General features: G+C 32.4%; 1 protein-coding gene across 7 annotated transcripts; it reads left to right on the forward strand.

The window, feature by feature from the left end:
- The first annotated feature begins 270 nt into the window (after positions 1-270).
- LOC123703849 (deubiquitinase DESI2) lies at positions 271-24,669 on the forward strand. Of its 7 annotated transcripts, none has more exons than XM_045652013.1 (9): positions 271-456; positions 636-768; positions 15,076-15,203; positions 16,136-16,288; positions 16,623-16,712; positions 17,080-17,131; positions 17,564-17,652; positions 18,722-18,804; positions 20,505-24,669. In XM_045652013.1, exons 1-8 carry the CDS (start codon positions 422-424, stop codon positions 18,798-18,800), a joined length of 759 nt encoding a protein of 252 aa, XP_045507969.1. In that variant the 5' UTR covers positions 271-421; the 3' UTR covers positions 18,801-18,804; positions 20,505-24,669. The 7 variants fall into 7 exon arrangements, with proteins under 7 accessions (XP_045507969.1, XP_045507972.1, XP_045507973.1 ...); XM_045652016.1 differs by lacking the exon at positions 636-768 and adding an exon at positions 920-1,100; XM_045652017.1 differs by lacking the exon at positions 636-768 and adding an exon at positions 949-1,100.
- The last annotated feature ends 533 nt before the right edge of the window (positions 24,670-25,202 follow it).

The following is a 25,202-nucleotide window of genomic DNA, read 5'->3' on the forward strand; positions in this document are numbered from 1 at the left end:
TTCAAATCGCTGTTCAAAAATTAATTACGGGCTATCATTTATCAAGTGAATGGATAATAACCAGCCAACTATTAGAGGACACCGGAATTCCATATAGAAGACCATTAAACAAATCAATTTATATTAACAATTAGTTTGTAAATAAAAATCTCGCCACATACCTATTCTCCAAAATGATAAACGATTTATAATCTGTGTCACAAGTTTTTGTTAGACGGTGCAATTTGCAAACTGCATTCGTAAATTGTCATATTTGTCAGAATTTCAGAAAGGAAGTTTAAGCAAATTGTGATTTTTTTTGTCGAAAATTACAAAATCGTGTAATTTTTATATTATTCTTTTTTATAATAAGTTTTAAAAAAAGCTTAGCTATTGTTGCTCCAAATGGCGAAGCTAATAATTTGAGATCGTGTTAAAATTTATGGAAAGTGCCCGTTTACAAAGCAACATACTGTGGTGAGTAAATCTTTAATTTAATGCCGTACATCGGTTTGAATACAACAGTACTTTGAGTCACATGCTCGTTTATGCGTATTGATATTATTTCGGCTAATGGTCAGTTATTTGATTTGCATACAATACATTTTCCTTATGCCTGATTATAAATCGTTTATCATTTTCGGTTTATTATGAAGTTTCAGTGTAGTTTGTACCATTGTTGAACAAAAACATTTGTTTACGTGCAGTGATAGTATTTTATTAGTTTTAGTGAAGTTTTTAGCACATATGGAGACTACTCCATTACTTAGTCATGATAGTGATGATGAGGTATGTTTTTTTATGTAATTTGCAAATGTATATTTTTATACTTTCTATTTGTTAAAAATAACGTAGGAAAATATTAGTATCCTGTTAGTTCGTGATACTGTAATCTTATCTTTAATTATTCGAAACTTTTTCCTACGCATGTTTTACCTAGATTCAATCATACTTCGAAAACATTCACAGTCCAGTGAGAAGTATGTGTAGACATGAAGAAATGCGATGTTCACCGTATCCGTACTGAACGGGAGCCTCCAGACCGTTCGGCTAATGACCGAGATCCGTTGATAAAGTCTCCGGTCGTTGTACAGGAGGACCCTCACGATAATCAGAATTTAGTAAGAATAATGTAGTTAGCACTGTACAGTATAATAGGTTAGGCGGTCAAGATTTTTTTGTGTGTGTACAATATTCATGAAAAATATACATCTGTATTATATTTAGGATACAGCATCTTCCAAAATAAAAGCTTCATTTTTACTTTTTTGAAATGAATCTATTATAGAGATTAGAGATGTAGATGAGTTTTGTATGTGAGAGATGTATGACGTATGTGTAATTGTAAAAAGTGTAAAATAAAAATATTTGCCGTATAAATTCCACCAATTTTCAGTAGGATGGTGCATGCATTGCTTCTCTATCCAATATATTTACTTAAAAATAAGGGAATCAAACCTTATTTTTTAATATAATTTGTGTAAAAAATACTAACCATTAAACCAAGAAGGCATATATTATAATACAATAATAAACTGTACAGTTTGACCTCAAAGGAAGTGCAAAGTAAGAGTCATTTTAGATGAAACAGCAAATTCCAATGCAAGCCTACAAGGTGATTGCTTGTTATTTAGTTTTTGCTATCAATGTCTTTTTTTACGAGGCAAAACTTTTTTTACGCATGTTAAGTGTTAAATGAGTGTTTAAATTCAGATGTTTGTCTAATTTGTACATTTTTTTTTTTTTTTTATTTTTTTTTTACATTTATTGAGGGAAGAGAGGCCTTTGCTCAGCAGTGGGACAGCCATGGCTCATAATAATAATAATAACATAATAATTTTTTACATTTATTTATTGTTATTTTAAATGTTCTTAAATATAAATATTTTTCTATGTACATAATATGCATGTTTGTGTATTGTTTAACCCATTGACCACGGAGCGGCCCAATGAGACCACAACACAATAGATTTTCTATTGTGTCTGTGATTCCGGGGGCTGAGGCATTAACTGTATATCTCAATAAGCTTTATATTCTTAATTAAAATATTGTACACACCACAATTAAATCTTGACCAACTGTGAGATAGTCCTGCACGTATTTTATTTTTACACAAAATTAGTTATCGATGTGTAGTTGTTTATGGTACACTTTTTTTTTCTAGGGCTATTTTTTGGAATTATTTTGGCATGCTATATTTTTAATCTGTGGTTGGTAGTTTTGTTATTCATTAGTGGAAAATGTAGTGTACATAAGGGAAATGGATAAATTAAATTTTATGGTGAATGTTGTTAATAACTTATCTATAAATATTATCAAAATTAAACTTCATTGCACAATTTTACAGAATTTTCAAATTATAACAGACATTACACTCTTAGTTACTTTGGAATACAAATTCAATATCTATACATAAAGTGCAAAATAAAAATACCCATATTATTATTATGGTATGGTATTTTGAGGATAAAAATGTGAAAATGTGTGTCAATTTGAACCAGTAGTTATAATAATTGCAATCAACCTAACTAAAATATTTTCGGCTTTATAAGTTGGTAAAACGATAAGTAAATAATAATAACTAATTAATTATCACTGAAATTCTCTCAATGGATGTATCTCTAAATGGATATTGTATTTGTATGAATCTAACGGAGATTCTAATTAAGAACTTGAGTTCACTGTACAGCTTTAGAGTGCCTAAATAGATATTAAATGTACATTGTACAATCTAAATGAACACAATTGAAGCCAATTATGGTGCGCTGGTAACTGAGGATTAGATTTCCAAACTTATACGAGGGTACAAATTGATTTTGTTGTATGCATGTATGAAATTGTAAAAGAAAATGTTGATATCATGAAAGTAGATTTTTTGATTATGCAAATAATGTATGAATCTGAATATACACCAGATATGAATATATATACATTACTTTAAATAAAGAAGTTATTAATATTTTGTTACCCTTGCATGGTTGAGGATCAGGGGCCGTATTATTCCCAGTCAGTTCAATTCACGGCGTTTTCTGGAAATAAGAGATCATAATACGGCCCGAGATAGCTAGTGATTTCAGTTTAATTCTAAGTGTTGCTCTGATCCCCAACGGGACCGCGTTTAAAGCTAAAAAATGCCGTCTTTATAACAAAAAACAGCTACAGATAACAACAGCCATTCTTCAAATGATTATCTCAAGTAAACAATGCAAATACGCTTAGTATCTCGCTATGTAAACAATGGCAGTGGTCAGGCTATTAGCGTCTCAGATAATTTGAGCTCGTCTGATTAACGTAGATTAAAAATACAGATAATAATCTGGATTATTGACATCCCCACAACCGAGCGCGTATCTTATCTAAGTCCATTAAAGGAAATGAGACAAAATGGTCTGGTGTTCTTGGGCTTTTTTAAATGCATTCAAGTTTTTTGAATAGCAACACTGTTTCTGTTTTGTGTTTACGTGATTCAAAGTTTGAATGTTGTGAGAATTTTTTTTTTATTCCCGCGCTTTTTGTGTGCAGTGAGTAGTTCGTTAGTTTTAAAATGAAGAAGAAATTTTATGTAAACAGACCTCCGAAAAAGGTATGGTTAGGTCAAATTGCTTCATTTTTTTTTTCAGATTCAAATATCTCGACGTAAGTATCAAACCATATGTGCTTGTTCATTTACACATGACGCTACAATTTTCTTTTTTATCAACTATCACATAAATAACAAATTATCAACGGTTATTATTGTAGGCAGATTATAGACGCTAGATTACGTTTTACCGAGAAGTAACAATGACTTTATATAAATTAAATACATATATATATTTTAAGTTTTTGTCATTGTAAAATATTTTATATTTCTTAGGGTCCTAATGAAAGGTATAGGAAAAAAAACTTTGGATACTTTGGTTGGTTATAAACCCTCAATATTGCATATTGATACAGATATACTCGCATAAAATTTGCCTAAGAGCTATTCCAGACTATAGTCGAATTCTTTGCTTTCATCCCAATCCGTTTACATATAATATATAGAGAAAGAATTAAAAAAAAACTCAATCTTTCCATTCTTACAAACTTACGCGAGAATCTAAATTAACAATTAGAGGTACCTGTTATAAGCTAGGGATGTGTAATAGGTATGTCCCTTTGTTATTGTCAATACGTAATGTATTGAGCAAGATTCTAGAAATTACGGTTCAAATATACCTATCAGAACAAGGTTATTAGAAAAAACAATACCCAACAATTACGCCCTAAACAAAGACGATAAAGTAAACCCTATAATTATAGTAGTCTACAAATTCTAGACATATAATTAATTATTACCAGGCCAAGGTTACCTTTAATAAGAGTACTTGCGTGCATGTGTTCTTTCTCACGGATTTACTTATTAAATTTTTTAATACCTTCGTATTTTTATTAGTAACAACTTTGTGAACAAAATTTGTAATAAGATGTATTGGCTGTTACTATAGTTACACGTGATGAGAGCTAAATATGTTATTTTGCTACCTACTTATTGATTGCTTCAATAATCTTTTTTTTAAGTACATGGTTAAATTTTGAAACTGGGTTGTTTGATTCCTAGATTAGATTCCTTGGTTAATTTAAAATAAATTTTTATTTAGAGCAGTCACCGCAAGTTTAGGCAAATTCTTCTAAACATTTCAGTGTTTACCTATTCCAAGCTCAAGTTTAGCTCTAGCAAAATGTTAGAGAATCGCATAAGTAAATATTTGAGTCTCTCCTATGAGAATTCATTGAGATGTTGCGTTCGTACTTCGTACTAAGTAAATTTACAAACATTTATTTTGTTCCATACTATCACAGAACAGTAAGAACATAGAAGTGCGATGTGGGCGTGGCCCACGTGTCACTAGTAAGGTAAGATCACCTAACTCGCTCTCAGTTGTGCGCAGAAAAATATTCGAGTCGGTTGTCAGCTGTCAAACCTTATTTCCATATTTATTCATTATTTAGAGCGTGTTGTTCGGTATTAGAGTGGAAAAATGATAGCAGACGAAATAATATCAGCAATCGAGGCATTTCATACCATCGGTAAGTCTTATTTTAATTTATTTTAAATATATTTTACGTTACAACTTCGCTCGTCATATTTGTCAAAAATTTATAAAAATATTAAGTCAAAATGAACCTTAATCCATAAGAAATAAGTACTAATATAGATTGAACAGCAAACAAGACTTTCTGGAATATTATTGCAATAAACAAACGAATGTTGGATTAGTGATGCATGTGGCGCATGTCGACAGTATCGATACTTTAGAAAAGACAAACATTATAAATATTAAATTTTATTCTATTTTTCCTTAGCTTTCATTTGTCCTATTTATTTATAGATTTTCGAAAGAGCCTAATTTAAAAGAGAAATGGATAATAAATGCAACGTGACGAGTTAACTGGATGCCGAACAGCAATAAGCAGTCTAACAAAGGCCACCGATACATCAAACCTACGGCAGTTCCAAGATTTAAAATAATGCGTATTTTCTGTTTGTTTTGTAAATATAGATTTATACTATTCTATTCCGTTTTTTATTTAAATATAATAATATGAAAAGACGTACTTAGTAGTAATAAACATACTCCAAAATGTGACACATTATCCTATACTCATATAATAGAAAGAAAAAAAAATGCACAAAAATATATTTATTTGTGAATTATCGATAACAAGGCTGACATCCCTTAGAGCATAGCATCAGGTTAATGTCAAGTTAATGTCATTAATTTAGAGTGACACTTCAACCTTATTTCTATGTGTTGAGGTTCAAAGTTATATCTATCGAAAATTAACGCCCTCTGTTGTGGAGTAGCTGAATGTTTTCGAATTTGGAATTTCTGAGCAAAGAGAAACAAAACAGCTAATATACCTAGGGATATTATACTAAAATAAACCGTAACATAGTGATTTAATGCTGAATTTATAACCTTAGTCGGTTTTTACTCAAATTAAGCTGTCCAATCAAAGGCATAGTTTACTTGTAGTGTACTGTATAACTATCGGTTTAAGGCTAAGCGCGCACCACGACTTTATGCAGCGTGATTATTTTATCGCAGAAATACAACGTATGAGTTACTATGACAATGCGCGCACATGCGTTTAAATAATCGCAGCGATTTTAAAATTGTGATTTGTCACATTTTGCTGCGACTGCTCGCGACGCGATTGTCGCCAAAATGAAATGCAGAATATGAAATTGTATGGTACCGCGCGCACTGCGATAATAAAATCACACACTCGGGCCCGGCAGGCACTTCACTTGTGTTTCGTCTGTCCAACAGTAAACATCGTAGTGGTATAGGTAGGTACTGTTTAGTAAACATAAACTCAGTAATCAGTCAATGGTTTGAATTTATTTATTTATTTAACACTTTATTGTACAAGAAACAAAATATACATAAAGGTTACAAAAATAAAAAAAATAAAAAAGCACAAAGGGCGGCCTTTTGGCGGAATTTTCATTCTATAATAGCCAAAGAATTTTTTTGGATACATCCGAAGACATTGTATTTCTGACCCGCGGCATCGCCCGCGCAGTCAAAGAAAAACCCGCATAGTTCCCGTTCCCGTGGGATTTCCGGGATAAAACCGATCCTATGTCCTTTCTCGGGTATCAAAATATCTCTATACCAAATTTACAGACAGACAGAGTTACTTTCGCATTTATAATATTAGTATGGATAAAATAAACCTTTGACAATTCTATCTGCTGTAAAAGAATGAGTCCAATATAGACGAATTTTCTTTTTTTTTCTTCTTATCCTCCGAAGTAGTAAATAAAGACAAGCAACTTGTACGAAATCCACGATGAAAGTGAGTAAGGATCACTATTAAATTATCGCTGTGCGCGCACCGTACTCTCTGCGATTTTCTACAGCGCGATTCTGAAATCGTGTCGCAAAAATTAAAATCGTGGTGCGTGCTTAGCCTAAATGTGTGGGTTTGGCGACACTGGTTTTCATACTAATTATGACATTATAGCACTTCTATTATGTTCTTACTGTTCTGTGCATACTATTGAGACGTAGGAAACGACAAAAACGTTTTCTAAGACTGAAAAATATACAGAGATATTTAAGAGGACGCTGTTTTATAAGCTTTTTTTGTAGTTTTTATCATTAAAAATAAAAAATGCTAATGCAAATAAATGACAAATAAAAATAAAAAAAAAAACACGAAAAAAGTCCCAAATCAAATCCCGCCTCGTAATCAAATTTTCTAAATTCTAAAAAAAAATCGGGACTATTCTTAGAAAATCATACATGAATCGTCTTATTGGACAGCTACTGACTATTCACTGATATAAAAACGTATTTGTATGGTTACGAAGTAATTTTGGCGCCCACGCTGTGAGCAACCCTTGAAATGCCTATTAAGCATAAAATCGGTCAAGTACGAACTAAAAATATATTTGGTGTTCTTCACCTAATAAAGCTTGAGGTTTAAGTTATGGTAAAAAAATAAATTGTTGTTTTCGTATAATAAGTATTTTGTTAAATTTAATAATCACAGTTTAAATTGTAGAAACATTAACAATTTAGAATAATGCTGCCTTATTTGGCCAGGTGAATGTGAGTTTCACCAAAGACGATAAGACTGATCTTTAGTAGGAGACCCAGTAATAGCATTGAAAAAAATAAAATTTAAGCCAAATATATTCAAGGAGCTTAATGAAGATTTATAGATTGGGAATTTGTTTTCTGTAATTCAATATTTTTACCAAACGGTTAGAAAGAAGAAAGATAGTCATATTTAGTTATTTCCTGTCCCTCTACACAAAAGTAACCATCTAAATATAACTCACCGCAGAATATTTTAAATTCAAACGTCAAGGTTTCTACATAAAAGTAAAGTAAAACGAGTCAAAATCTATTCAGTCTTTCTTTGTGAATAACATAAAAGCGGATGTTTCAAAGGATAAACATAAATACACTTAATTAAGGTCCATTGAAAATTGAAATGGGATTGAACGTACTGCCATTTCGCGTCTATTCATATTTATGTATTAGAGTTTTGCCTTTTGTAGCCTTGGCTCTGGTTCAACGGAGAGCCAACTTAATAAACTAGCTATGCCTCGCGGTTTTACCCGTAGCGCTCCGCTCCTGGTAGTCTTAGCGTGATGATAAAATATAGCCTTCCTAGATAAATGGGCTATCTAACACCAAAAGAATTTTTCAAATCGGACCAATAGTTCCTGAGATTAGCGCGTTCAAACAAACCAACAAACAAATAAACTCTGCAGCTTTATAATATTCGTATAGATGAGAGTTTTGCCTTTTGTAGTCTTGGCTCTGGTTCAACGGAGGGCCTACATAATAAATGCTAAAGTTGAGAGATGAGTGATACTCATTATGCGCGCTCGTAGCGATAGTGCTGTGCTTGATCTGAAACCGTTGATAGGCGAGTACTTGAGCGCTGGCTTTTTGGCCTTTCAGCGGGAATCTTTTGAAATGTACTTCGAATTTTAAACCGGGAGTTGAAACATAAAAATGTCCTTTGACCTAAAAAAAGATGCTCTATCATAAAAATGATAAGGACTGTCTTGTGCGATGTCTGACATAGATTGTAGATGCGGATTCAGGAATATTGTGTTTTAATTGACTCCAATCATTTTCAGCGTTAAAATAACTATTTAATTTAATTGTTAGAATTACATTCGTGCTCTGTTAATTTATATTCTATTTCATTTTATTAGCTTTGATTACGAGAAATAGCATGTCGTATTTGTTTACGGTCTATAAAATAATGAAACGGTGTTGTTTTAGAGTGATGTTTTTCAAGATAATTTCACAAGAAAAATAAGCATTTCTCTCATGAAAAATACCGTCATACACTGACTTCAAACAATACGAGTATTCGCATTGATACAAGCAAAGTAGCTCTCAAGTGTAACAATGATAATGATGACGAAATACATTTTATTTGCAGCTATAAATATATCAATTGTAATGCAAGCCACTACTTTTTATTAAAGTTCCACTTTGCTGACTACTTTGTAATCTTGATTAAGATTTCTGAAACCGCAAGCTATCGCTAAGCGGTTAAATGTGAGGATAAATTTTGTCCTATATTGTATCTCTTCGGATATTTTTTTTATTGACGTTTCCAAAAAGTTTAATGGCACTCAATTCGTAGCGTATGTTTTAACTACCCTCTTATCTAATCTTCTAAATGTATTGTCTACTCAATTACCATAAATACCTTACAAACTTTTAAAGCTAAGCCTATTATTTTCTCATAATTAAGGTCTCATAACGTGATCCAAATTCATAGCACAATACCACGAGACTAATAAATCTTTAATCAAAATTAACAAAGTGGATGATTTTGTCTTATTCACTTTATTAATTGAATTAAACTCGACCCAATAGTTGCGACCTACAAACTATTTGACCCAAATTCAGGACACCATTCCGTTGCCGTTATCCAGATATCGAATATTTCTTGTCATTCAGTACACATTAATAATGAATCTGATTTATTCGTCTGCGATAGAGATAGTAGTTTAGTTGCTTATTCTTTTTCTTAAAGGGTTGTGGTAGGAATATTGTGACAAAGATTCAATTAAAGAAATACAATAATAATACAATACAAAAAGATTTATTGAGCCAAACAACACAATGATATGCTTATGAATAATAAGAGAATACGTAAGACATGGATTAAATTTTATTGAACTGGACTGATCCATCACATTGAAATTTACTAATTTGATCATCATCCTACTGATGGTTGATTACCTCAACCATCAGTAGGATGACGATCGATTGATCAATTTTCATAAGATTCGGATATAAAACTAAAAAAAAAGAAAAAGAAACAATTGTTAATTACAAACAAATATTTTAGAAAATAATTAATGACTTTGTGACGTGACTTTGTGTGTGAGTATGATAACATCCCTGCTTTATGTAGCGAGTGTATAGACGCTATTGTATTATTGCTACAAATGGGTTATATCATCCCTTTCTCTCATGGCCGAAATCTGGGACAATACTCCCTAAAATGCTATATTATAAATCACATCAGCGGGCATGTGTATCGCGATTATGAACTTCTACTTTATTAGGCCATAAAAGTAAGGGTCGATATTCCATTAACGGAGAAGTAAGAAGTTTCTTCAGTTATTTGGATATAAATTGTCCACGAGCAAATAGTTGAACTTGGTATATAAGTCTGTGTCTGTATTAATTAGGTCTTCGGAAATATAGCGGATTTTGGGTGCATTTGATACTCTCAGGTTGAATTAATTCATAAATAAACGAAACGTTTATATTTATTACTATTACTTATAACATTTGCTGGGATAAAAAAAATAACTTTGAAATGTGTCGCATCTTCATCTGGACAGTATTGTTTAGTAAATTCTATAGGGAACAGAAACTTTCCGACAAGAAAGTCGATTCTGAGATAACCCTTCCAAATCAATTCAATTTGAATCTTCAATCCTGTCTTGAATTTGCCTTGTTTTAGGTCGTTGATTATAGCGTCTCCCTTTTGTAACCAAATAAATTAACTGTATATTTGAAATCTATTTTGTGAACTCCTTATTCTCGGAGGAAGTTCTATCCAATGGTATCCTGAATAAAAATATTGTTTAAAATTAAAAATTAAATAGCTTATAGCAGTACATTCAAGGAACGTGTGTGATAAACAATAGTAACGTTTGTAAGAACCTCTATTTCAAGTCTGAAAAGGTTGTCTCGTTGTATTGACACGTTCTTTGTAATATAATACGTTTTCACCTCAGCACTTTGCCAGGGAGGTTCAAGGGTGGTTCGTACGATGTATGTAACATTGATTTTAACTACACTCGTAGAAGTGAGTACAAGTTTACATATATGTTTACTTTACGTTGACACATAATATAGATTATGCTCTAAGCGTAACGACAACATACTTATACAATATATTTTCGTAACTCGATACATTCGCTTATTTAGCACTAAACTAAATCGAAATACAAATCTCTAAAATGTCTCAAATGCCGATACTCACCGTTGTAATCATCATAGTACTGGGACAAATAAGTTAATACGTGTTTACAAATGAAACAAATATGCCTCTCCTGCGTCTATATTATGGTAAAAAGCTATATAAAATAATGTTACATTCAACTTTTCAACCTAAAAACCATTGTTATCGCTGGGTCACCGTCATTCTCTTATCGATAACGGATTGAAACGCGTCTAGCGTTCACTGTCAAGTGGTTGCCTTGGCATTATTGCTGAGCTTTTAATCATGGTGTGTCACTTTGTAATGCCGGCTTTTTATGACTGAAATACTGAAAATGTTATAGTATTTTATATTCAAGAGCTCGTGAACATAACTACATTTGAGTTTATTCAATCGTAACTACATAAACAACATAAAACAAATTTTTGTTACTTTTCCAACTCAGAGATCGAATTTTCATCAAATCATGAAAATCTTGATTCCTTATTCCGTTTCCGCAGAAGAGCATGAAAATATTATAGAAAAAGAACAAGTAAGAAACAACAATATTAATCGTTTGCTTCAAGAACTGCTTCAGAATGCAGAAAAAAAGACGTCAGCAGCAATTAATTTTTACTCGTCGCTTCACTCGTAACCAAATTAGTCTTTCTAACTAATATTTTCATATACGTATTCAATTTAATTGGTGGGACAATTTTAGTTAACTGTTTTATTGTAGGTCATTCAACCTGCAAGATGTGAATGACCACAATTATTTTTAAATTTTTGGAAGGTCATAAAACGTATGACCTTTCCAAAATATGTATTGCATACATTTCTAATTAAAGAAAATTTGATAGAATACGATTATAATCCCTTATTCTATAATCACCATCACAATCTAATCTAGGCAATAGATTAAACCCTTGTCTATATGCCATAAGATTAGATAGCCAAATAGCATCGTGCCTATTTATCACTATTTAATCTGTCCGCTAGACCTACAACAATAATAAAATTGACTGAATAGAATGAAAATAGGCATTTAAAAAGCTTTATGTTTTTACTTCTTCATGTTAACTGCCTATTTATCTTAAAGATGGTGTCAACAGAATTAACGTTGTTATAGCAATTTATGCAAATTATTCAGCTTTGTGTTCTAGCTCGTATGCCCTTGGAAATGTATAAATAATGGCCGTATTATAATTGTAAATTCTGTAACAAAGTTCGCGTCCTTCGAAAAGGTTAGAAAAATATTTCTATTCTATGTCTGTAGACTTTCATTATTATAATTTGATCAATGAAGCGGATTTTTTTAAATGCAGCTGATAGATCAAACTTACGATCCTTTTTGCTATAAAATATAGCTGTCATTCAAAATAATCTAATTATAGAGGAACGTTTAAACTTTAAAACGATAAATTATACAGCACTTGCTAAATACCTACAGATACAAAGAAAACCCTTAAAACAGATAGAATGCAGACAAAGGAGGTCATGTTGCTACAAAGCAATCGCAGAGCAGATAACAAAAACATAAAACGCAAGCATAATAACATTGTAACCAACTTTTATAGATTTATCTGTATGCAATATTATGAGAATGCATGAGTGATCAAAATAGTAATAAAATTACGAAGCTTGTGCTTGTATTTTAATAGTTATCTGAAGATAGCTCATGAAAATTTACAAAAACCGTGTACAAAACGGTCTTCGTCAGTCGTGACTCGTGGGAACTGTTTTAACAAAACAAAGTATATTACGTATAGTGTATGGTAAATGAAATCTGGACAGAAATATGGACAACATCAGTTCGGAGCGAGATCGCTCCATACCAAATGTTTTCTTATTAAATGTTATATTATTCGTTTGTCCTAAATCCTTAACTATTTGTGTAAACTTTAACATGTGCTTCTGAATATGTTATATTTAATGAAACTACAATATTGACTACATCGCTTCTATAATAAAAATCGATATTTAAGGTTACGTTTTTAAAGGTTACTGTGCCCACGCAATAACTTACCAACAATTGGAGAAAGAGAAATGATGACTAACAGCACTTAGCATACCTATAGGGCTTTAGCATAGTACTCAATATCCATAAGTTAAACAGATACTAAAATCCTTGCATCGTGAAGCATGTCATTATTGCTCAGCAGATAACTATTCACGATGACGTTTAGGTCATGCTCATTATTCTTTTAAACATAATGACTGAATGCATTTATGTTAATTACTTTGCATGCGTGAATAGATTGCTATATGGAGTAGAAAATGCCTTTCTGCACGTAAGATGTAGAACTATGTATAGAATCATCTGTTTCCTTAAAAGTATTAGAAGTCCAAAATATATTGGAGTAAGACTAAATAGCAAAAACTGATAAATTTAAATGATCTCTTATCAGAGAAATATCTACATGATCTTGTTATCAATCTTGGTCCAGAATTTAGCGTATAGTCTTAATGCACGTCTAACCGTGATATAATATTTCAAATTTTTAAATAACTTACTAAAGAAAGATTAACAGACACTTGCATAACTGTTTAGTCATAACAGTCTATCCTTCAGAAAACACATTAATAATCTCAGACTGTGATTTTTGCAGTACTTGGAAGTATATCTATTTATAAATCATCGTAGTTCGTCCTACACATGTGTGTTATAAATTCAAATAATACCCAGTTTATTTATGCGAAGGTTTGTATGGATGTATAGATGTTTGTTACTTTTTCACGTAAAAACTACTGAACCGATTACAATGAAATTTAGCACACATATAGAGGGTAACTTGGATTAACACATAGGATAGTTTTTATCCCGTAAATCATATGGGAACGGGAACTACATATCCGCATCCTTTGCAAACGCGGGCGAAGCCGCGGGCGGAAATCTAGTTTCATAATAATTTAAGACATTATACCATATCGACATTTGTATTGTAGAATAATAAAGTCTATTTATTGGTATTGTTTATCTACCCGCATTGGTCATCTTCGGTAGAACAATCGATAACAGCTGATTATGCCGTTTGCAAATCGGATTATTTTCTTATATTTCCCACATCCCTGTATTTTGTTTCAATCAAACTATATTACTATTTTCTTCTATTCGAACTCCTTTTTGACCCGGGCTGAAACAAAATAAAATATTTGAAATGTTAGTGGGAATAAGTTAGCGTTCTCTTATTGAAAAAAAAAATCAGAAGCTTTCTAATTTATGCATTATAAATACTCTTCTGAATAATATAAAGATAGATGGATGAAATATGTATCTCCACGTAGTACCTAGTTGTAATACAATATTAAGATTGTAATGCATGCGTATTAATTTTACCTTACTTCATGCATGAACACCTATATCTGCTTTGCGAGTAAATAAGAATAATAAGAACACGAATTAAATATCATTCCAGAACAGAACATGTTGTGAAAAGGTGTCGCCGTAAGGTTTAAATCAAAACTATAATGTGTTATCATGTAAATTAAATATACAAGATTCGAAACTTGATGTTGCTTAGAATAGAGCACTGTCACCTGCTACTTGTTAAACGTTGATATAGTTTAAACACGCAAATATTCAATTTACTGTATGAACTAGGAACTTAAGTGGTCTGGAAGATTTCTAATGATAAATGGGCAATTATGTCACGGACGCGTTTCCCATCGGAAAATTGATTTTGGGATAAGATATCTTAAAATTAATAAACAACAATTTTAAATTCAAATGCTACTCGACGTGCCATTTTATCTTTTTGAATCATTTGCATCCGAAATATTTCTAATTGGAAAGTCATGTGTCCGCCCACAGGAGTTAGAAGAGCTATTTACATGTAGCAAAACGAAGATTACAGAACCACTTCAGTTCTATAATGTTGAAGTATAATGCGATTTAACTAAGAATAGGAACGCCGATGACCTGTAAATCAGAAAATATTGTAATTTGAAAAATTAGATTCATTTCTTGTTCTACTGACTCTTTCTTAAAATGCTTAACTTAGATCGTTTATTCGTTTTAATTTACACCTCTGACGTCACAAAATGGCGCTGAATCGTTCCTATTCTCAGATCGCATAGTACCACACTAACCAATGAATAATCTATACTATAGATTCTAGTAGTAATGAGCATGATAATTGCAGTCGTGCGGCATTTGCACGATGTTCCCGTCGTGCATGTCCCTATTGCCGCGGCGGAACGAGCCGCGGCCGCCGAAGCCCGGACAAGCGCCGGTCGTGCTCAACGTGTACGACATGTATTGGACCAATTGGTGAGTAGAGAAGCTTCTAGAAAATAGTATGGGAAAAAAGACGATACATTAAAGTATGAAGGTTCTTAATTTGATTCCTACAAATTAAGGAGGAAACAAATTTTGAGGAAACTTCTACAATATGGTGAAGTTAGTATCGAGGGTTTTTTGATGGAGGTATTGATAGGAAGATGAAGGTATTGTAGATGTATGTATATAGATGGAGGTATTGTAGGATAATTCTTACCATATATCGAATTCAACCCGTGACAGATACTAGTTTAGACCAAATTACTAAATACGATTCAAAAATACGTTTCTAGACGTCCTTAAAATTTTGTATGCATCGATATGAATGAGCTACAAGCCGAAATTCAGTTTCATACTTTTATCATTTATTTTGTCGCTAACATATCAGTACATAGACGAAACATTAGCGAATTGATAAAAATAATAGTAGATATCTATCATTTCCCTTAAGTTTTCCGTTTAAAATGATATAAAGAAAAGGTCCACGACATTCAGTTACTGCTATAAGAAATCGAGCATGAACGCTTAAACACAAGTCGTCTCGATCTTATTTCTGCAAATAGCCATCTATAAGCCTGGCTTCCCTGAAGATAGAAATCTATGTTCAGTATGGTACGGTAATGTACTTAAGTACGCTTATTACGGTAAATCTACATATAGAAGAGTATTTTGACTTACTGTCAACTTAACTTTTAAGCATTCATAGATGAAAATTAGGATTGTCTATGCTGCTGTGACACCATAAACATTAACCATACCACAAAAGTTTAAGTTTGCTTTATGGTATAGTTTGAAGCTATGTCTACACCGTGTCGTTAAATTAAGATCGTCTATGGTATGATGTGACGCTATAACTACAAGAAACTTGAGTTTGTCTATAGCATCATGCAAGCCACTCAGTTATTATCTATGGTGTTCTATAGGTACACGGCTGGCGCTGGCGTGGGCGTGTTCCACAGCGGTGTACAAGTGCACGGCTCTGAGTGGGCGTATGGTGGTCACCCGTACGCATTTACCGGCGTGTTCGAGATAACACCGCGCGACGAGCGTGAGCTCGGCGACCAGTTTCGGTTTAGGTAAGGCTTGGGCAGCGAATGTTCTAGAAAATTCTACGGGAAATGTTCTAGAACGTTCTAGAATTTGGTGTAAGAACACGGTGCAATTTCATGGCTTGGAGTGGGCGTACGGCGGCTACACGGCGGGAAATCAGACCGATTAAATCGTAAAAAAGAACATTAAACTTTGTAACTTATAACGATTCAGAAATTGTTCTTAAAAAAGAATGAACAGATATTATAAACATTACCACTATAGTTATTACTTTATTTTTCTTTAAGAATAGCACACACATACTTAGTTTAAATAATAATAGTGTTACATTAAGTGTACAAACAACATTATGATTTACAGACAAAGTGTACATATAGGATATACGGACTTCAGCGAAGAGGAGGTGCGCCGGCTCGTCACTGAACTGGGCAAGCAATTCCGGGGCGATAGGTTAGTATGTCTACACATTTACAAATCAAATTTTGAATTGAAACTTCTTTAGGCGCGTTGAGAGTAAAATTTCAAGGTCGCGTCATGGCAATACCGTCACGTCATGAAGTAAGGCGACGATTTTAGTTTTGAATCTTGCCAAAGAAGTTTTTACTTATGACACGCGCTCTTTTTTTTCATATTTTGCTATAAAATAGATAGAAATATGTATATGCTGCTTACAAAAAATGTGGGTAGAATGAAAAATATATATATAAAGGCATATCACATATTCTATAACTGAGTTGATTTTCTAGAAAGAAGAAATACAATACGTTTCACAAAATATATTTTAACTAATCTAATTAAATTTTGTTATTCCTTTCAGGTACCACCTTATGAACAATAATTGTAATCATTTCACATCCGCCTTTTGTTTGGTAAGTAATTATTGTAATTTATTTGTATAGTGTCTTCGAATTTAAGTCTTTTGAGTTTTTAAATTTTAGTTCAAAAATCTTCCATCCGACATAATAAATTTTTCGATTCTATGTTTTTTTTTTTATATTATTTCAAAATATTTGAGTTTGAGTTTATTAGAATAGTATTAATTTTTTGGAAAAAAGTAACTATTGTTTGTATCTTTTAAGTCTAAAATTAACTTTAAAAACAGGAGGAGGTTCTCAATTCGACCATTTTTTTGGCTTTATCACCAACCAATTATGACAATTATTTTTTCTATTTGTAAGCTGGTGCTTGACATTTTAATTAGGTGTAATTCTATCGGTTTTTTGTTGTTTGTTAGAAAATAATATCTGTATTAATATGTGTTGACTGTATAGCTTTAATTAATGATGTATTATTATTTCCAGGCGCTATGCGACAAAGACATACCCGCGTGGGTCAATCGTCTCGCGTACGTCAGCTCGTGTGTGCCATTTTTACAGAGATGTTTACCAAAGTAAGTACTTTGCAAATTTAAATGCAAAATCTATACTTTGAATAAGGATATCTCTTTTTGCTTGAAACGTGGTTAAAATATTTGGATACTTTATATAATAATAGTATTGCTAAAATATAATTCTGTCTGTGATCTCACTTTTTAAACGATTGGCAATGCAATACTGTATTAAACATGCATCGCCAAGATTTTATCTGAAATGTTCATATTTTATAGAAAACTAGGTTTCCGCCCGCGGCTTCGCCCGCGCAGTCAAAGAAAAACCCGCATAGTTCCCGTTCCCGTGGGATTTCCGGAATTGCGTCATTTTCCCGGGATAAAAAGTAGCCTATGTCCTTTCTCGGGTATCATAATATCTGCATATAAAATTTCATGAAAATTGGTTCAGTAGTTTAGGTGTGATTGAGTAACAGACAGACATACAGAGTTACTTTCGCATTTATAATATTAATAGTATGGATTGTCTATGTATGGTCATTAACCATTTTTAAATCAAATTATTAATTAGCTATGGTAATTTCTAAAAGCAGAATAATAAAGGTGGTCGTTCGCTTTTGTGATAATATGTTCGCTTCGCTCGTTCGCTTTCCGCCTCAATGATGATTGCAGACTTTTATTAATGTGGCAATTGAGCTTAATATAAATAAAATACTTGCTCTTTTTTATACAGGTTGCTAATGTCAAACGTGTCCCTCTCACCATAAATATAATAGATACAACTTGTCACTATCAAATTTCTCGTGCCGTAAAGATGCGTTAAGTATATCGTTTTCTGAATAAAAAGATTTTTTCCATTTAATTTCTATTGTATTTCATCTATACTATACTAATATTATAAAGCTGAAGAGTTTGTTTTTTTTTTTTTGTTTGAACGCGCTAATCTCAGGAACTACTTGCCCGATTTGAAAAATTCTTTCAATGTTAGATAGCCCATTTATCGAGGAAGGCTATAGGCTATATATCATCACGCTAAGACCAACAGGAGCGGTGCCCTGCCGGTAAAACCGCGGAGCACAGCTAGTATCAAACAAAAACACGCGTATTAAACAATATATATATGTAACGCTAGGGAATGGCTGACGCCGGCCGCGCTGCAGCACTCGCTCGCCGTGCACTCGCGCTCCTCCTCGCCCGCCACGCCGCAATAGCACCGTGAGTTCGACACTATACACTACACTGCACTATACTACACTACACTGTATTACACTACACCACACTATATCACACGACACTCCATCACACTGCGAAACACTACACTACTCGACATTAGACCACATAACACAACACTACACGACATTACACCACACGACACTACATCACACTGCGAAACACTACACTACTCGACATTAGACCACATAACACAACACTACACGACATTACACCACACGACACTACATCACACTGCGAAACACTACACTACTCGACATTAGACCACATAACACAACACTACTCGACATTAGACCACATAACACAACACTACACGACATTACACCACACGACACTACATCACACTGCGGAACACTACACTACTCGACATTAGACCACATAACACAACACTACACGATATTAGTCATTACACCACACGACACTACATTTACACTGCGAAACACTACACTACTCGACATTAGACCACATAACACAACACTACACGACATTACACCACACGACACTACATCACACTGCGAAACACTACACTACTCGACATTAGACCACATAACACAACACTACACGACATTACACCACACGACACTACATTTACACTGCGAAACACTACACTACTCGACATTAGACCACATAACACAACACTACACGACATTACACCACACGACACTACATCACACTGCGAAACACTACACTACTCGACATTAGACCACATAACACAACACTACACGACATTACACCACACGACACTACATTTACACTGCGAAACACTACACTACTCGACATTAGACCACATAACACAACACTGCACGACATTACACCACACGACACTACATCACACTGCGAAACACTACACTACTCGACATTAGACCACATAACACAACACTACACGACATTACACCACACGACACTACATCACACTGCGAAACACTACACTACTCGACATTAGACCACACGACACGACACTACATCACACTATACCACACCACCCTATACCATACTACACGACACTTTGAAAAGTGGAACAATACACCATAGAACGCCGCACTATTCAACACTAGATGATAGTACAAGACACTACACATTCACAGTATACAAATACTGCAACACATAATAGTGCTTATTGCACGACATAGTGCTGTAACACGACACAACACAATATTACACGTGTTGACACTACATAACATTATTATATTGATATAATACAACATCAAACATGATAGCACAACACGAACTAAATAATTATTTAAAATGCTACAGCATATGATGCATTAATAGCAAAGATTTAACTGGCACTGACTCACCCAGGCCTGTACACTTGTTTTTGCATTCGACAAAAATATACAAATACCAGCATTTCTTAAATTACAAAAATTGAATCTATACTAATATTATAAAGCAGAAGAGTTTGTTTGTTTGTTTGTTTGTTTGAACGCACTAATCTCGGGAACTACTGGTCCGATTTGAAAAGTTCTTTCGGTGTTCGATAGCCCATTTATCGAGGAAGGTTATAGGCTATATTTCATCACGCTACGGGCAGCAGGAGTGGAGCCACGGGGGTGAAACCGCGCGGAGCAGCTAGTATAAAATATGCATTAAAACAACATACAAATTAATATGCATTAAACACTATATCAAAAATATTTCAGAGTAAAGTTTTTCATACTAAAATGTACTTATTTCTTTCACAGAGGAGGCGCTGCAATAATGCAGACGAACAGACAAAAGTGTTGTGCGTTATATTAGTATTAAGTTTAACGTTTAGCTAACGATAAGTTTGGCGCATTGTCGACTGGTTATCGATGCGTTGTTTTGTATTTATTTCATTTAGTTTCTAGTTCAGTTTTTTTGTCGGGTAGTTTTCGCGTACTGGAACTGAGAAGTTAAACGTTTATGTTAAGATCTTGAAGATAAGACATGTATTAATTCTAAATAATATACTTTAAGTATAGCAATTTTGAAATTGAAAGTTTTTCAAAATCGTTTATTGAAAATTCCGCAGTGTAAAACAATGTGTAGAGAATGAATTGAAATTTACATTATAATTAAAAACTTTAAAGTACAAAACTGACGCATCGAATTGACAATATAGTTATATATTATATTAATATTATAATAATAAGGATAACTGATTATGAATTAGGTTTTATTATAAGGAGTTGGTTTGAACGCCGCTTAAATGGTCTTATATTTTAATTACGTGGAAATTCTCATCATGAATTTATTTTATAAATCATGTTTTTGAAGTGAAACTTCTTAAGGCACGTTGAGAGTAAAATTTCATGGCAATACCGTCACGTGAATGGAATAAGGCGACGATTTTGGTATCTTTGAAACTTGCCAAAGAAGTTTCACTTCTGACACGTGTGCTCCTCACACATGCTCTTTTTATCTGAGGAGTTTCTATTTTCTTTGCGGTATTTTAATTTGTGACACCTAAAATATATAGAAAAAAACGGATTGAATAACTGCTGAAGATGAGCACTTTTAAAACTTTAGTTATTTCTTACATTTAATAAAAACAACTATTTTTTTTCAAATCCGACATATTACTTAAAAAGATAACATTTGTTTTTAACAGACAATAATTAAAATTTACCCACTATGGCAGTCATTAAAACATTTTTCATCAACATTTAATTTCTCTAAATTAAATATTCTTCTAAATTGTCTCATACTGTGTAATGCAACCCAATAGTAAGCTAAATGGTGCCTTGAAGTGACAGCACTGATATGAGTTTAATTCTAATTAGGGCCGATTTTTCAATTCTTGGTTAAAACCCGTCCAATAAAGTATTACACTATAATATTAAAATGTCACTTGTAAACTGTCAAATACGGACAATTAGTAATAAGTTTTAACCAAGGATTGAAAAATCAGCCCTTAATTTTATTAAATGTAATTATTAATTCATAAATAATTTAAGGCGCTTGAGCATTATTTATAGACTAGCTACGCACATTTCACGTGTACACATCGAATATTTTTATTCATTATCAAAAATAAATAGTTGTGCCTTAAACATAAGACTTGAAGGCTAAATTTTGAAGCAATAGCGATAAGTTTCTCATTTAGTTTGCGGCTGCTCAAGTTATAGTTCCTACATTGAAATAGTATGTTCATTTCCGTTGGCATAATGAAAGGGACGTCTAATTACAATATTAACATATTTATTAACTGTAATTTATTGTCAAAAAAATGTGAGAAATAAAACACGACGTACTCGTTGACGAAATCTTTGGCATACATTAGCAATTGGTCCTTCGAGCCGGATAATCAGTTATAAATTTGACTACGATATTTTTGAAGATATTGTGATATTTTAACAACACTTTTCTTAAATAATTAATACAAAAAATTTTTTCGGAGAATCTCTTCAAATCGTCTCAAAGTCAAAATTCATTATGTCAAATGCAAATGTATGATAAAACCCCAACAATTTTGCTGTATTTTATCAAGTTTCGTGTAATTAATGAATAATATACGTAGATGTAGTTGTCCGTCCGTTGAAATTTTTAGATTTAACGTTGGCATAGCTCACTTGTAACAACAATAATTTAACCAATATTATAAGGTGTGTAATTCAAGATTATAAGAATATAATAATTTTGTCAATATATTTAAATGTCCGCCTGCGATTGATTGAAATTTATAGTACCTACCTATTATAATAATAATGTACCGAATAACTCGTATCTTCCAAAATGGCATCCAAATTTGAATCCTCATACTTAACACGAAAGCAACAATAATGAACAAAATTATTATATTCCACTCATTAAATCTAATTATTAAGAATCTATGAAAATTAATTATACCTTCTAAGTGTTTCTCGATTTCGTATTAAAGTGCCATGTTGTTGAATACTATTTAAATGAAAATTATCCCATCTTGTAATGTAGTAAACAATTTTAAATCTAGTACCTAAATTGTTATCTAATATCTAACGGTAGGTGTAAACGGACAGACTTAGAACACTTATTAATTTCAGTAAATAAATGGAATTGAGGTTATCTTTTACTTGTGTAGCTTGAATGGTAGATTTCTTTTTACAAAACAAACAGAAAATTAAGTTGTTTCTAACAAGACATCAAAAGGAATGGAAGAGTTGCAAATTACATTTATTAAATGTATCGCGCTGAGTCATTATTGCATATATAATGACTACAAAACACTATGAAAACATAAAAACTTGCTGTAGAATTTAAATTATTACGCTCCTTATTCAGGCAGTTGTTTCAAAAAAAATTGACAATTTCAATGAAACGGAGATGGAATAAATATATGCTAGTTCTTTTGGGACTAAATATATAGAAAATACATACCTGAAAAAATTATAATAGGTCACTCAATTCTGATTCTGAAAGTATTGATGTTCTATAGATTAGGTGTAAATATAGAATAACTTAGATTTACTTGACAATGCGCCAGTGAAATGACGTTTTTCACGAGGATAGTTTTAATATTGAATGAGCCTCATTTATTAGTTAACGATATGTAACGATTGTCTTAATTATTATATTAAGGCCTATTCAAACTGTTCCGCAACCCAGTTTGGCGGTAGCGCATACCGCTCTAGTTAGAATAGGCCTTTACTCATTGGAAATTTAGTATGGTCTAAGACTAAAAGTATGTTAAAAAATGTTATCTCGTTTTGGTCACGTTACAAGTTATATTGAATAAGGTCTATTTGGGACTCATAAAAAAAAGATACGGAAATTAAATTTAAAAGTGCGATTTGTGCACAAAATATGTTCAGAATAAGGATGATTTTGATTATTTAAAATTATAACTGCTAAGTGCTAATTAACCAGAATATCTAGTACTTACTTAATTATTCTGGCGAAAGAATGGCTTTATAATTGTTTATTATGAGATATCGTTTTCTAATAAATATTTTTACGTTTCCAATTTTTTTTTTATATATTTATGTGTGAAACATACGCAGTTATCCGAATGAAAAACGTATAGATATTTGCATAGTATAATTTGTGTATGACTTCCATGAGAAATGATTCGTCTATTTCTTTGGTATATTACCTATACTTTATCATAGATATTTAATTAGTTTCTCCCAAAGGAAACATATCCCAACAATAACGTGCCACTGTTTCATATATTATGTATTATGAATTAAAGTTTTATATTCTATTAAAATAATTTAGATCATACCTACATGTCCTGGAGTACATCGGTCACTAGATCATTACATTATTTTCTAAGCTTTTTAGGCCACGGTATTAAAGCGGGTAAATAAGCAATTATGACAATTGCGGCCTAATCGTAAAACACATTTATGAAATGCAAACAAAACGGTTAATAACTAACCAAAGATTGGGCTGTAAACTTTTTTTATTGTCTATGGTCGCTGGTAAAAAGGCGCTAAACTGCGTTATTAGTTATTACCCACAATATTTTATTTTGGCTAAATTTTTCTTCATTGTCGTTCCTTTTAACATGACAAATAATTTTAAGTTACAGTTTCATAAAACATGCAATTTTATAAAGTATAACATGCTCATTGTATTTTAACAATTAGTTTTGTTATCTGATTATAGATATTTAGTTCGCATTTACTACTGTGTAATGTTGTGAGAGCGGTTTTAACTAAAAGTAAAAGCATGAATTTGAATTGTATAATTTATAGACGTTTGGTTTAGCGGTAGATAAAGTTTTTTTATTATGTTTACCTACTTTCGTAGATATTCTACATTGAGTTGAACGTGATAATAACAGTTGCTGGTTGAAGTGCTAACAATGAACGACTGAATGGTTTCTTAATTAATGTAAACTAAAAAAATATATCGGCAATAGAAGTTTTGAAAAGAATAAAAATGTATGTAAACAGTTTTCAACTCGCAGTTTTATTTTTCCTGGTAATTTATTATATCATCATAGAATTGTAATTTATTAAATGCATCTGAAAAGTATTTTTAAATACACCTACACAGACAACAAAGCCTGGCCATTTTTTTAATGAATAAAAATAGCATCACTTCGTACAATAGGTGGCACGTAACGTGGAGTGTGATGCGGAGGGGATTACTGTGCATGGTTTCTGTCGCGCCCATAATCTATACTAATACATATTATAAAGCTGAAGAGTTTGTTTGTTTGTTTGAACGCGCTAATCTCGGGAACTACTGGTCCGATTTGAAAAATTATTTCTGTGTTAGATTAGATAGCCCATTTATCATATTATACATCATCACGCTAAGACCAACAGGAGCGGAGCAATTCGGGTGAAACCGCAGGGAACAGCTAGTATACTATATTACTCAGTTATCTTAATTTTTATTCCACGCCACTTCTACAGGGTCAGCGCTAGGGGACGCCAGATGTTATGTCTGGTATGCCTTATATTACTCCCTTTATCATTAACTACGCT

Source organism: Colias croceus, chromosome 27 (genome assembly GCF_905220415.1).
Source record: "Colias croceus chromosome 27, ilColCroc2.1".
Taxonomy (NCBI): Eukaryota; Metazoa; Arthropoda; class Insecta; order Lepidoptera; family Pieridae; genus Colias; species Colias croceus.

What these genes read in the sequence shown, in the direction of transcription:
- LOC123703849 (XM_045652013.1), top strand. Translation starts at nt 422, where the DNA reads ATGGAAAGTGCCCGTTTACAAAGCAACATACTGTG. An exon ending in GGCGACCAGTTTCGGTTTAG is followed by an intron (nt 16,289 to 16,622) that starts GTAAGGCTTGGG and finishes TATGATTTACAG; the next exon opens with ACAAAGTGTACATATAGGAT. An exon ending in TTACAGAGATGTTTACCAAA is followed by an intron (nt 17,653 to 18,721) that starts GTAAGTACTTTG and finishes ATGTAACGCTAG; the next exon opens with GGAATGGCTGACGCCGGCCG.